This window comes from Apis dorsata, unplaced genomic scaffold (genome assembly GCF_000469605.1).
Source record: "Apis dorsata unplaced genomic scaffold, Apis dorsata 1.3 scaffold_327, whole genome shotgun sequence".
Lineage (NCBI taxonomy): Eukaryota > Metazoa > Arthropoda > Insecta > Hymenoptera > Apidae > Apis > Apis dorsata.
Window position 1 is genome coordinate 147,398 of NW_006263595.1, and position 10,584 is coordinate 157,981.

At 37.3% G+C, this 10,584-nt stretch overlaps 1 protein-coding gene and 1 long non-coding RNA gene across 6 annotated transcripts in view; one reads left to right on the forward strand and one right to left on the reverse strand.

Moving 5' to 3' along the window:
* Positions 1-8,752, forward strand: part of LOC102671897 — a 57,598-nt gene extending 48,846 nt beyond the window's left edge. For all 5 annotated transcript variants that reach the window (XM_006617861.2, XM_031511554.1, XM_031511556.1 and 2 more), the window contains 8 exons: positions 913-1,132; positions 4,524-4,607; positions 5,312-5,445; positions 6,336-6,472; positions 6,631-6,785; positions 7,604-7,845; positions 7,943-8,129; positions 8,239-8,752. In XM_006617861.2, coding sequence (XP_006617924.1) covers positions 913-1,132; positions 4,524-4,607; positions 5,312-5,445; positions 6,336-6,472; positions 6,631-6,785; positions 7,604-7,845; positions 7,943-8,129; positions 8,239-8,435 — 1,356 coding nt within the window. In that variant the 3' untranslated portion in view covers positions 8,436-8,752. The remainder of the gene's footprint in view (positions 1-912; positions 1,133-4,523; positions 4,608-5,311; positions 5,446-6,335; positions 6,473-6,630; positions 6,786-7,603; positions 7,846-7,942; positions 8,130-8,238) is intronic.
* The window catches only part of LOC102672114, a 165,077-nt gene that overhangs the window by 71,537 nt on the left and 82,956 nt on the right, over positions 1-10,584 (reverse strand). The gene's annotated exons all lie outside the window — the stretch shown is intronic.

Here is a 10,584-nt window from a genome sequence, read left to right on the forward strand (position 1 = left end):
TCCTTCTAAATAATAAAATCTATAACTGTAACTTATACTAGAAATCCCGTAAGTCGATTCATTCCACAAGAATTCTGCTCTTTTTCGTCCACGTTGCATGTCGTTCTCCTCTTCTTATTCTCCATTCCTTCCAGTAAACTCTGCATGCTATGCCTGTAAGACGAAACAACCTCGTAAAATGAGGACTCTAAGACCAGAAACAGAACCGATACAAAGTCACAGATAGACTTGGCTTTCACGATTCTTTAAAACCTTCGAGGTGGCTGGTATTAACACCATAACTACGAGCCGCAACTATTTTTCTCGAGCCATGGGCAACACTTTTCCCTCAAAATCTTTGTTTGTACACTCGTAAAATACGCGCACTCGAGAAAATCGAGCAAAGAAGGAAGCTTCCTCGTGATGGCGTGGAACAAGTGGAAGTTGCGCGACAAAGAGATCGAAACCGAGTATTATCTCGAATGCATCGAGAATATTTCGAGACGAACTCGTTGGTCACGCGCTCTTCTTTTTCTTTTCGCCTCGTCGTTTTCGCTTTTCCTCTGAGATCGCTCGTTTCCGCGCCGGAAATTGCGGTTGCATCGTTGGGAAGATAAACCTCTGTCGAGGATATATTTGCGAATCTATGCTCATTGTATAATATATTAGCATTGATTTTTTTCTTTTTTTTATTTCGAAATTATTTGATTCGCATAAATGAAAGAAGAATATACTTGAGATTTTGGGAAACAAAAAGTGTGATATCAAAGATCTATATATCAAGAAAAGGAAAACTATATTAAAATATATCTCATAGAAGAAACTAGTTGTTGAATGGAACGTTCTTCACTTTAATTTCATTTTATATTCATTCATCGAAAGTAATCGAATTTATATAATTTCATTACTTGAATTTCATTAATCTACATCTAGGTGGTATACGTTGGAGATGGAGCAGCGTATGTACCAGTACCGTCATTGAAAGGAAGACCGTTGAGCCCGAATCTTCAAGCTCTTCAAACTCTCCAGGGTTTGCAAGGAATACCAGGAGGTGGAGGCACAGGGGTAGTCGGGGACGAGGAGTGGAAGAGGCATCCGGAATCTTGGGATCGGGAGCACAGGAGATACAGGCCTAATACCACTCGTGTTCAACGTAAGCGATTCAGAAATACTATGAAATCTTTTACGAACAATTTAGAATTCAACCATAAATAACAACGAAAAAGGGGGGAATAAAGTAACCAGCAAGGTTTTGCACAAACGTATACAGATATTTCAAACACCAAGATCCTCGTATAATAATTTAATCGTTCACTGAACAGGATCGAAACTTTTCCCAACTTCTCCCAAAATACTCCTAACCTATACATTCATCATACCCGACCTTGGTCACTTTCATCCTATCATTTCTAAATCCTCGAGCCCAAGATTCTCCAATAAGAAGCCAAACGCTTTCACCCTCGAGAACCGTTACCACGTCTCCGTTATTGCCGCCATTTCTCCACGGATCCAAGTGCCCGTCCACGAAGCGATTTGATCGATCGATCCATCGTACCTCGTGGCCGTCCTCGACGCTGGTCTGGCATTCGGAACACGAGCGGCTACCGTTAGAGTGGACGCAATTAAAACGGTGTCGGCAAGTCGTACGGCACACCCGACGCCTGAGAAATCAACGCGTCTCTCCTTTCCCTTCACTTCTCTATTATCCTCGCGTATCTCTGTCCGAGATACACTCCTCTCCTCGATCTTATCCCGAGGACGTGGTGACCCGTGGAGGCCGTAATTCGCGAAATTGCGAGTTTTTCCCCAATAAATAAATCCGCGAGGGCGTTGCCTCCTCCTAGATCGTAATCTTTGAGATACACGAGGGATCTCGACGAGAGAGAGTAATTGCTCGAGGGTCAAGGGCGGCTTGATCGAGAGGTAAATTGATACGAATCGTCGTGGAACAGACGTTCCCGAAATAGACGTCTAAGAGATCGTCGAGCGAGTTGGAGAGCGTTTCTTCTTGGTCCCGATGAAGACGTAAAGGGCCTCTCTGCGGGAAACGTGGCGGCCACCCGCGGCATCGTCGATTACGCGAAAGAAAGCCCATTAGCTTTAATCCATCCTCCTGTGCACCAGCGTTTCTACGTACCCGCGGGGTCGAGAGTTTGTCTCTTCATCATTGTCCGTGAGCTATCCTTTACGACCGTGATCCGTTACCTTTTATTTTATTATTGGCATCTTTTGTATGAGTGATTTATCGAAAACGAGTGGCGGGTAGTGGTGTGTAATACAAGAGGAATTCTTTTTAAGTAGATTTTTCTACGTATTTCGATTACGTATTTTAGTATAAAGTCTGAAATTTTTATTGTCTATATTTTATATTGATTGCAAATTTTTTCAGGAAGCAAATATTGGTTTTATTGCTTTAAAATGGTGTTGAAGTAGTATCGTGGTATGCAAATGATCTAAGTTAAACTTTGTTGTATGTATGAGGTAAATATAATCGTTTAGAAATTGCTCTAGTCCTCCAGTTCGGTATTTAGCAATGAGAGAAAAACTTAATCTGCATCGTTCTCTTCTGCATCTAATGGAAATTAATCTATATATTCATAATCGCATTAAAACAAGAGCATGCGAGCAAACGATCTTTTTAGGAAGAACTAACTAAATTATTGTTAGAGGAAGAACGATGATCAAGTTAGATATACACCTGGTATTTTCATAATTAGAGAGTGTTTAAGAGCCGTCAGGATGTTGGTCTTTTTACACTGCGATTCAAGAATTCAAGGTAACGAGATTTAAATGAAAGGCCGAGGTTTAGAATCTACGTTTCGTACGTTCCACTTCCTGAAGGAGGTAGATACTCTGCTTATTTTGTTCTCTGGCTAGGTTGTAATCAAAGTGAAATAGGGCTGTTTAAAACGAGATCTTTGGAACGAGGGATCGTAATTAAATCCTACGAAGAGCATCAAAGATCCAACATCGATGCGGACGAGATGTTGGCTATCCCTTTCAAACTTTTCAAATTACCTGTCACTCACCTCGTCCCTCGTCAGTTTCGCGAATCAAACACAAATAACTTGACCTATTCCTATCCTATTCGATATATTTTACGTGCAAATTTATATCTATATAACATATATATTTACAGAAAAGATTGTCATATAATCCTCATAAATCTCTGAAAACAATGGATGTTTAGATTTCAATTCAATTAGAATTCAATTCATTAATATATCATACATATTGTCTTTCACGGTGAATATTGCTTCGCAATAATTTATTCATAGAAAGACGATTATGCATAATATAAAGACACATTTACGTAACCATAATACAAAATTACTTTCCTTATTTCCTTCCTATATTGCGTAAAATTAATAGAAACGTGGCAATCGTATTTTTTATTTATCTTTAAGCACCCTTAATTCCTCTCGAACAATAAAATCGCGTCCCGATTGTCCGTTCGATTTTACAATCGAAGCTAAAAACTTTCTTAAACTTCTTCTTCCCCATAAATTCGAGGTGGTTAAACGCGCGGACGAAATCGCGAGTGAAGAATGTTCCCCGCTCCCCTCTCGTCTGCTCGACTACGTGTACTCGGGCGACTATCAAAAGTTGCGTAACCGCAACTCCATTGTTTGCTCTCGTACGTTTTGCCGGCCGACGAGCACGAAGTACGTATCCGCAATTGTAATAAGCGTGCGTGCATGCCGGTCGAAAACGCGTAACACGCGTGTGCCCAGCCAACTACGCGGCTTTTTCCATCCGGAGGGGAGGGAAAAAGGAAAGGAAGGGGGAGAAGAGCGTTCTCCCGGCGAAACGTTGTATCATCGAGAATCACCTCGAGTGTGACTATCTGCAGCCTCCATCTAACGCCGTCCATCTTCCACCGCTCACGTGGTGGATTACGTCGTTTTACGATGGAAACGGCTCCTTACCACGAACAGCGCCTATAAAAGGGGGGAGGGGGGCTGGCTGGCCGGTTTACTTTCACTCGTCATCGGCGACCGGTTTTCCGCTGCTTTCCGCCCACCGGATGGATCCCCCGATTTTCCGACCGTTTCGACACGAGGCCGCGCGATGTTTCGGCATTGCGGCCGCTTTCTTGCTTCGTTGCCTCGTTAGGGCCGATTTATCTGTCGTTTACGATCGCGAAACGAAACCTGGACGGCGATGACGAGTCGTTTGCCTCGTGAAAATCGATCGTGTCGGTGGGAAAGTTGGGTGAAAAGTGGTTTTTGAAAAATGCGCGATTTAGGAAAAGGGAATATTTTGGCACTTTTTAATTTAGGAGAAGATTATGTTCGAGATTTTACAAATAGATTTTCATCAAAATTATTCAAATTATTATCAATAACGGGAAAATAATAGGGATCCCTATTATTACAAAGATATTAAACCATAAATTGTAGAAAGCTTTTGATATAAATTTTAAAATAATACAGAATAGAGATTATTCAATCATAATAGATCATGTTTACAACATGTTTCAAAAATGAGGTAACATAATTAAATCTCGTAAATCTAACCAAAAAAAAAAAAAAATTTTGCAGATATCGAGGCGGAATGCCAGGACGACTACATGAAGATCAGGATCGGTTTCAACGGTTCCTTCACCGGTCTCCTCTACTCGGCTGGTAAGTTAAGAAAACTCAACATGAGAAGCGGGAATCGCGAACGTGCCGGCGAGCATCCGCATCAAAGGACGTGCTATCACGTCCTCTCTGTACGAGCTCACACGCTGTTCGCAATCATCATCTCCGCGGACGCAACGCTCGAAACTGCCGCGATGCTGACGAGCTAATGGCACAGCGTTATCGTGAAACGATCTCCTCGGGAGGCTCGCCACAGCGAGAGACGTAGAGCACGTAGAGAGGGGAGAAGAAGAGAGAGAATTTTCCTTTTTCCAAGGCGAGACCAACGCATATGGTCGAATCCTCCACTTCCGTTATTTTGAAAGGGGTATAACGCATTGCCCGCTCTTTGCACGATACACGCGATGCATCTGCAAATAGCACGTCCTTCTTGATCATCGTCCTGCTTATAAATTATTCCTATTCGCTCTTATGAATTTGGAAGAGATATTATCATTGTTTTAGAGATTCGATTAATTGTTGTTAGAGTTCCTCAATTAGGAAGAGAAATATGAAAAAAATAAGAATATTTGCTTATTCGTTTGTAAATATCGATGATATCGATTATTGATAGCGCCAATTATTTTCAAAGATCACGAGATGTCTTATTATACGAGCATAAATAATCGAACAAGTCCGTTCAAAGAATTGGAAAATTCGAAAGTGTTCGTATGATAATCTGTTATCAATAATAATTTCAATTAAAGGTTACTCTTACGACCCGGACTGCATGTACGTGAACGGAACAGGTCGAGACTACTACGAGTTCTACATTCAGTTGAATCGTTGCGGCACCCTTGGCGAGAACACCCATCATCAGGACAGTCGAAAAAATCCTACGGTAAGTAAACCAGGCGTGCAACTTGGCGCACGACGTGGTTCGTTACCATCGCAGCGTGACCACTTGACAAGGAATAATAATGATTAACGCACGAGAAAAAGAAAAGAAAAGAAAGAAAGAAAGAAAGAAAGAAAAAAAAAAAAGAAAAGAATCGATACGATTTTTGTTTCGCGTTTTATCTCCACAGTCAACCAACTCGACGTATTAATATACGCCCAACTCGTGCCATGTTAGAGAGGTTTAGCAATTATGAATCGCAAATCCGCGCCGACGTTAATAATTCTGTTACGCTCTCCTGTGATTTATTAAACACGCGCGCCGTGATTTATATCGGGTGCACTAAACTGTATCTATTTGCTTCCCTAGCTGCGATTAGACTTGGAAAGAAATAGTAAATTGAGCTTTTAACGATGAAATTTCGTTCTGGAAGTAGTTTGTGCGCGTTTGTTTGCGTGATGAAAATAATAATTAACTATACTCGTTAAACGTAAATACATTTATCGTATTTGAATTAATTATAAAGAATTAATTATAACAATACAAGATTATTTTTAAAGATGAATATTAATTTTATTATCCAAAAAAAATTCATTTATACAAATATTATCGATACAATGTATCGATAATATTAAAATAGATACTGATATAGTGTAATACATATATAATATTAATCAATTTAATTAATTTCGAACATGTATATTTCCATAAAAATTGTCTACTTCGTTTCTTTATTCCGACAAAAGAAATACATTTTTCACATTTTTTACAAAAACTTTCAATCTTTTATCCGCAAAAGATATTTCACTTCTTTCACTCGTCGAACATTTTTCTGCATATTATCCTATCGATCTAAACGTTCCATTTCTCATTTTGATCTGTTTTCATGGCAGAAAAACCTGATGTGGAACACGGTCACGGTGCAGTACAACCCGCTCATCGAAGAAGAATTCGACGAGCATTTCAAAGTGACTTGCGAATACGGATACGACTTCTGGAAGACCGTCACCTTCCCCTTCCTCGACGTCGAGTAAGCGGTTGAAAATCTTTACGATCAATCTCTCATCTTGAAGAAAATTATCGCTTATTAGTCGATGCATATTTCTTTCGCTCTTGTCCCAGTGTCGGTTAACGGGAAGCCGGGATGCAAAGAGACCAGAAACCTCTAACGCGGATATCTTCTTCCAGAGTCGCGACGGGGAATCCCGTAGTGTTCACCCTGCAGCCACCAGAGTGCTACATGGAAATCAGATACGGTTACGGGACCACTGGAACTAGAGTGGCTGGACCAGTCCGCGTCGGGGATCCACTGACTCTCATTATCTACATGCGCAGCAAATACGGTATATATAGCGGCACGCATTTTCGCTTTGCACCGCTCCGTAAGGCCGGAGGCTTGCTTAATCGCGTGGCGCTACGTAACATCTGTCGGGTGTTACCTCCTCGGGATAACGGGACGCGAACAGCTCTGGTTATGCCACACGGATGTGTTTTCCCTTCGAGGATCTAAAATTAGTCGCGTACAACTTTTTCTTCCAGATCAATATTTAACCCTTTGCGGATCCAACTTGCGATTAAGCGAAATAAAATTCAGCATATAACGTTATACGTTATTTTACAACAGGATCGTTAATAAAATATATATTTTCCTTTGTACCTGATATTTAAGGTATATTTAATTTAGCATCTCGTTCGTTGGAAGATATCCTTGACCTATTGGGAGATAGGAGAATGAGAGAATGCTCGTCCGCAAAGGGTTAATTGCCAATTGACGAAGAAGGCTGCTGTGTTCCACCGGATCCGGAAAGATTTTCTTTTCTATATTTTGAGAATGGATCGATGGAATGTCAAGTTGATTAGAACGGAAGGGAGATGTATTTGTATAGATTTATCTATACAATCGAGGAATGAATTATTACGATAGATGATAATAATTCGTGTGACGCTCATATTGTTCATATCGGATGATATCAGTCATAAATAAAATTCGTATAATAATTTATCGATAATTTCTCGTTCAGATGATAAAAGTTCGTGGTTAGATGAGTATTTTGAATCGACGGTAATTCAATTAAACGAGCACTATATAAAATTTTCTTCCACCGAATGAACTTGAGATAAACGGGCTTCCGCTATACAGTTTCTGCCTCTGTGTTCGCAGATGGTTTCGACATTGTCGTAAACGATTGCTACGCTCACAACGGCGGAAATAAAAGGATCCAGTTGATCGATCAATACGGATGTCCTGTCGACGATAAATTGATCAGCAGATTCCGTGGATCCTGGTCCGAGAGCGGCCTTTTCGAAACTCAGGTATTCGCCTATATGAAAACGTTCAGGTTCACCGGTTCGCCAGCATTGTATATTGAATGTGACGTAAGAATGTGCCACGGAAGATGCCCGGTAAGTATAACAGGAAGATAAGTTGTCGAGGGTCATTTTATCAAAAACTGTACTCTTAGAACAATCTGTTGCTACGAAATTATTTATAATCGCGCAGAGCCAACCGTGTCACTGGAGAAATGCCAAAAACGTAGCGAAACGTTCTTTGCCAGAAATTGGTGGTCCATCGACACCAGCGACGAGTCTGTCAGAGAATGTGAATCTCTTCCAATCGTTACGTGTACTTCAAGAGGGCGAGGCAGATACAGAATTCTTCCAGAATTCTACTACGGCTTTTCGAAGTGGTAACTTCAATTGAATTAATTTCTATTTTTAAAATATTAAATCTAACAGATCATTTATTTTTTATTAATTTTTATATTATTTTTATATCAATTAATTTTTGTATTATAGGAACCAATGAACCCACGAACGATAGAGTGTGCCTTAGATCTACAGTTCTTAGTACGATTATAGGAATCGGTTGTGGCTTCCTCTGTCTAATGGCAGGAACGATATTAGCAATGTGTTCGCGAATTCGGCGACAAGCTAGGGAAAAACTTCTATCCGACAGCATAAGTTATATGACCCATAAAGGTAGAATTAACTGAACGCGATCACTTTGCATATTTTATTCTTTTTCTCTTCTTCTTCGTTGCGTTTCCGTCGGTATAAATGTTTGAGGAAATTGCCGGAGGAATATCCCCTGTTGGTAATAATGCGAGGAAGAATACCGCAATCGGTAAAAATGGGAATAAGCTCAATACTTTCGATCGACGGTTGTTAAAAACCAAGACCAAGTCCACAAATCATAATGTATTTAAAAATTGTGTATCTAAAGTTAAGGATATTTGCCACAGACGAAGTATAGATGTGATATTTTTGGATTTTTCCATGTTTTCAAATACCGAGAAAAAAGGTATCACACACGATATTACCATTTTTGATTTACGTCACTCTATTTTTCTTTGTAACGAAAAATGTTTCAAATAAAGGTTGAATGTTTTTAAGAGAAATATATTCTGATATTAATTACGTTATTCTAAAGATTAAATTATTTTCTTTAAATAAAACTATATATTTTTTGATACAATAGAAGATTCGTTATATTCTTTATAAAAAAATACTAAACTATTTATAGCAAAAATTTATTAGTTTAGGAGATATTCAATTATCTCTTAAACTAATCATTTTTTGACTTTTATGGTCTATATGTATTTTTTTTTTTTATAGAGAATGTGATGAAAAAATAGAAATTGAATTAAAAAATATATATATTCATTTAAAAAAATAAAATTGATCTTTGTATTTACGTATCAACATGCAAAAGAATTAATAACAGTAAACTATATCCCATTTTAAACATTCAATTTTTATCTAAAACGTTTTTCAGTGTGATCAAAAATATATATACGAAATATTACGTACATCATATGATTGATATATTGTGTAAAAAATATCGAGTATCTTGCATAACTTTATTATTTAAAATATTTCGAAAAGTATTAAAAAATCAAATAGAAGTTAAATGTCAATAAGAACATATGATGTAATTATATTTCCTCTTGAAAGAAACATAAATGCTATATATTAATGTTTTTTTCTATAAATAGAATTATATACTTTTTAATATATATATAAAAATGACGTCAAATTCCAGAAATCACAACTCATATCGTGGAAGAGGAAAGAAAAATTTGGCCAAAAATTGTGATTTTGTATTAGGAGAACATAATATGATAGGAAGTCAATCGAGAAATTTTTCCAGGCTTCTTAGAAATGACGTCAAATTCCAAGAATTATCTAAATCGTGGAAGGGGAGGGAAAAATTTGGCCAAAAATTCGATTTTGTATTAGGAGAACATAATATGATAGGAGGTCGATCGAGAAATTTTTCCAGGCTTCTTAGAAATGACGTCAAATTCCAGGAATTATCTAAATCGTGGAAGGGGAGGAAAAATTTGGGCTAAAAATTCAATTTTGTATTAGGAGAGCATAATATGATAAGAGATTCGATATGATAGGAGAATTTTTACATCAAATATTTTTATGATATTTTGTATAGTTAGCTATGAATTATTTACTTTTTGTATATTTATCCTTTGCAGTAATCATTTTTTTACGATTTTAATTCAGTTTTTCATCAATTTTCTTAATTCTAAGAATACTTTTCATTCGAATATTGAGAATTATTTTCTGCAACATTTAACATTCAAACATTTTTTGATAATTTTCTTAATTTTTTAATAGAGAATTTGAGAATATAGCTATTTGTTTATATTATAAATATTTATTTTCTTTTATATTTATCGTACGCATTCGTACGATTGATATATACTATTTGTCTTGTAATTAATATCAATTATTTTTAATTAATGTGAATTAATATCAATGAATGTTAATGTAAAGTTTTAATTCTCATCTCTACAACGTTTTCGTGTACTGAATCGATGTGTACACATCGATAATATCGCATGTGATACGAAAATGGTAAAGTGGTTAGGTAACTATTAAATTTCTATGATACAATAAATCTTTATATATATCACATTTATTTTATTGCTCGTCTGTGTTTAAACGTATGAAATTAAATTAGGAAAATTGAGATATATTGTGATAAATATAATTAGGTATCTCTATTCCTTTCCTTTTTCTTTCTTTTTATACAATTAATTAGCCGTCGATGAAACGAAATGTTGTTGATCGTCAATGATTGAATTTTTATTCTCTAATGTTAGTTTTTTTTTTTTTTTTTTTTTT